We start from the raw sequence: 3,624 nt of genomic DNA, 5'->3' as shown, positions 1-3,624 counted from the left end.
GAGGGGCGGCCTCACCAGTGCCGAGTCCAGGGGCACGATCCCTGCCCGGCTCCTGCTGGCCACACTAGTGCTGATACAGGCCAGGATGCTGTTGGCCTTCTTGGCCACCCTCTCATTTGCAGCTACATGGAGCGGACAAGGCAGTGGGGAGCAGATCTATGGGCTGGGCTAACAGCTGCCTGGGGGCAGATCTGTGTCCTGGAGAGATACAAAGCTAAAAATCCTACAGGTTGTGCTGGGAAAACTCTTCTTGCTCCAGCCCTTGTGCTGACACAGACCCAAAGGCTGGCTTGTGTTTTCTAACTTGGTCTCCAGGCAGCCGGGGGATTTTCCTCACTCCTGCTCTCAGCCTCTCCTGGCTGCAGAGCTTTTTCCCAGCCAGCTCTGCAGGGGTGACTCAGAGTTGTTCTGCTGGGAGAAAGGGGCTAGATGCAGCTTCAAAATAAGTGATTTAAGTCAAAGGAGAAGTAATGCTGTGTATCCCAGGCAGTAATTAGTGCTAACAAAGGAATAGCAAAGCTGGCATGAAGGTCTCATCCCACTGCACCAGTGCAAGATTGGGGGTCCTGGTGGGTGAAAAGCTGGACATGAGCTGGCAATATGCGTTCACAGCCCAGAAGCCAACCGTGTCCTGGGCTGCCCCCAAAGCCGCGTGGCCAGCAGGGCGAGGGGGGGGTTCTGCCCCTCTGCCCCGCTCGGGGGAGACCCCCCTGCAGGGCTGCGTCCAGCTCTGGAGCCCTCGGCACAGGAGAGACACGGACCTGCTGGAGCGGGGCCGGAGGAGGCCCCAGCGATGCTCCGAGGGCTGGAACAGCTCTGCTGGGAGGACAGGCTGGGAGAGCTGGGGGGGCTCCGCCTGGAGCAGAGAAGGCTCCGGGGAGGCCCTACTGCATGAGAAGAAAGAGGGGGACAGACTTTTCAGCAGGGCCTGGAGCCACAGGACAAGGGGTGACGGTTTTAAACTAAAAGAGGAGAGATTCAGACTGGATGGAAGGAAGAAATTTTTGGCAATGAGGCTGGTGAAGCCCTGGCCCAGGTTGCCCAGAGAGGTGGTGGATGCCCCATCCCTGGAAACAGCCCAGGTCAGGCTGGACGGGGCTCTGAGCAACCTGCTCTGGGTGAAGATGTCCCTGCTCACTGCAGGGTGGGACTAGAGGCCTCTGACGGCCCCTTCCCACCCAAACCCTGCTGTGATGGATGAGAGGCAGCCAGCGAGCACTTTCCAGCACCCTTCCAACACCTTTTCCACCTTCTTTTTCAGATGAGTCTTCTGATGAAGACTGCTTCGATGAGGAAGCATATTACGCAGCCCTGGGAACCCGCCCAGCCCTCAACATGGAGGAACTAGATTCATCCTACCAGTGCATGATCGACCTCTTTTCTGTCTGCACCACCGAGGACCCCAAGAAGCGTCCCTCGGCCGCGTGCATTGTGGAAGCCTTGGAGGCAAGTCTGTCCCCGGAGTAAAAGCATCCGAGCTCCTGCACCCACACCACAGAGCTCAGGGATTGAACTTATCTCCTTGAACTTAACTCCTGCAGCATTTATCCTTCTAGGATGTGAAATTGCTCTCTGTACTTCTGGAGCAATCTCCTCGTGCCCTGCACTTAGGTCCTAAATAAGCTACATGCTCTAGGCAATAGCTGTGCTTTTAGCTGTTGTGTTACAGCTACTTTAAAGCCCTTCCCCTCAATATTCGTGTTGAAATAACATGTTTTGTGACTGAGATATTAAAAATAGGGTTTTTTTTCATTTAAGTATGTGTTTGTGTGTCCCTGCCAGGTACGTGCAAGCTTTGGTGAGGGCTCTTGTGTAAAGTATTTGTGTTCCTGAGGTGGTTTGGGGCAGCAGCCCCTGGGTAACAGGAGAACAGTGCCCAGGGAGAACAGCTGCAAGCTTAAGAAAAAGGTTTCCTGACACAGCAGGTTGTTACATGGAATCATACAGGGTAAAAGGGTGTGGGGTCAAGAAGAAAAACACAGTCTTTTGGGGATTTATTGAAGAACATCCCACTGGTTGGGGAAATTCCTGGCCTCAGCTGACTGGAGATGAAGAGATTGCAACACATGCTTGTTCTACTTCCCCACACAGCCCTCAGCTCCCTTCTCCTCCCACCTCCTCAAATTAGGAGCGTGTTGGAAGCCTTCCCATGTCTCTTCTGTGCACAGAAACAAGCTCGAGCAGCAGCATTTCACACATTTTATTGAGCAGGCAACCCCTGGGCCAGCTTCCCCTGCAGCACACCAGCGCGAGGATTCCCAGTCTTACGTGCTGGGGGAAATCCTGCCACGCGTCTGTTGTTTCAAGGTATCTCTGTGCATAAATTTAGCAACTGCTTGCACTTCTACCCTGCCTTTCACAGCGCACGCAGTGCTGAGCTCAGAATTACATACCCACGCATCAGGGAGAAAACAACCATCTTTATATTAATTAAACCTTTTAAAGAAATTAAGTTACTTGCAATAAAATTTAGTTTCGGAAGAAATAAACCTACCTGAAATCCAAGCAAGGTTTCACAGCGTAGACTAAAACATAACACAACTCTGTACACAAAGTGACACACTCTCCCCCAGCTCGCTCCCAAGGGGAGGAAGAACGAGCGCTCAGCAGGTACAGCGTTTAGCCAGGTAACAACGCTTAAATGTTAATTTAAACATCAAACTCTTTAGTCGATCTAAACAGACCTCAACTTGTAACAATCAAGTCGAATCAGTTGTTATAAATAAAATTGTAGACAAGGAAGTTAGGGGTTTGGCAGTACTTCATTGCAAACAGCTTGCCGTCCGGCGTCGGGTCGGAGAAGGCGATTTCCTGGGTGCTCAGGTAGCAGCCGTACATGAAGGTGCTCCTGAAAGAGAGCGCAGAGCTAGCGGCACGCTGCAAGCAGCCAGCTAAAACCCACGGCAGGGGTGTTTTCCCCAGCCCTCCTCAGCAGGGAGCCGGTATTTCTTCTGGCACTTTGCTTTCAAACCAGAGGAGACAGATACATACAGTGAGCAGATATGACAGGAAGAGGAGAGGCGCTACTACAGGTTCTTGGACTACCAAGCTCCCCCTCAAGACAAGGGGAAGTTTTTAAGGCTTCCTCCCAGTTTGGTCCAAGCTTTTCAAGCTAAGAATTTCCTGTCTGGGAAAATTCAAGTGTTTGGACCCATCAACATGTTCAGTAAAAAAAAAAAAAAAAAAATTAAAAAAAAAATCTATTTTTTCTCCAACAAGCACAGTTTCTCTTGGAAAAACACTAGCTCTGTGTTCCAGTTATACCCAGCACTTCACAGCTTGGCCCATGCTCATGTCAAATTTTAAATAAAAAGATTACTTAAATACTAGATGTACATATCTGTCCACTTCATAGCCCTCCACTGTGAAGCTGGGATTTCAGACTTGCTTAATGATACAAATTTTTCCCTTTCCGTAAGTTCCTTCTACACACTTTTTGCTGCAATCATGTTTTTTCCCCCCGGCTGGGATCCCGGCTCCCCACCGCTCCCTACCTGACCACGTCCACCATGCGACGGGCGATGCCCGCCCTGCGCCTCGGGCCGAACACCCAGATCCTGCTGACGCCGCAGATGGCGAGCTCCGGCTCCGTGGAGCAGCGCCAGGCCCGGTGGTGCTGCAGGG

At 51.7% G+C, this 3,624-nt stretch overlaps 1 protein-coding gene across 1 annotated transcript in view; it reads left to right on the top strand.

The window, feature by feature from the left end:
* The window catches only part of PBK (PDZ binding kinase), a gene marked incomplete at its 5' end in the record, with an annotated part of 8,453 nt that extends 6,986 nt beyond the window's left edge, over positions 1–1,467 (top strand). Inside the window, one exon of the mRNA XM_010286098.1 lies at positions 1,262–1,467. Coding sequence (XP_010284400.1) covers positions 1,262–1,467 — 206 coding nt within the window. The remainder of the gene's footprint in view (positions 1–1,261) is intronic.
* Between the last annotated feature and the right edge of the window lie 2,157 nt (positions 1,468–3,624).

Source organism: Phaethon lepturus, unplaced genomic scaffold, assembly GCF_000687285.1.
Source record: "Phaethon lepturus isolate BGI_N335 unplaced genomic scaffold, ASM68728v1 scaffold35994, whole genome shotgun sequence".
NCBI lineage: Eukaryota > Metazoa > Chordata > Aves > Phaethontiformes > Phaethontidae > Phaethon > Phaethon lepturus.
This window is presented reverse-complemented; position numbering and strand designations above follow the sequence as displayed.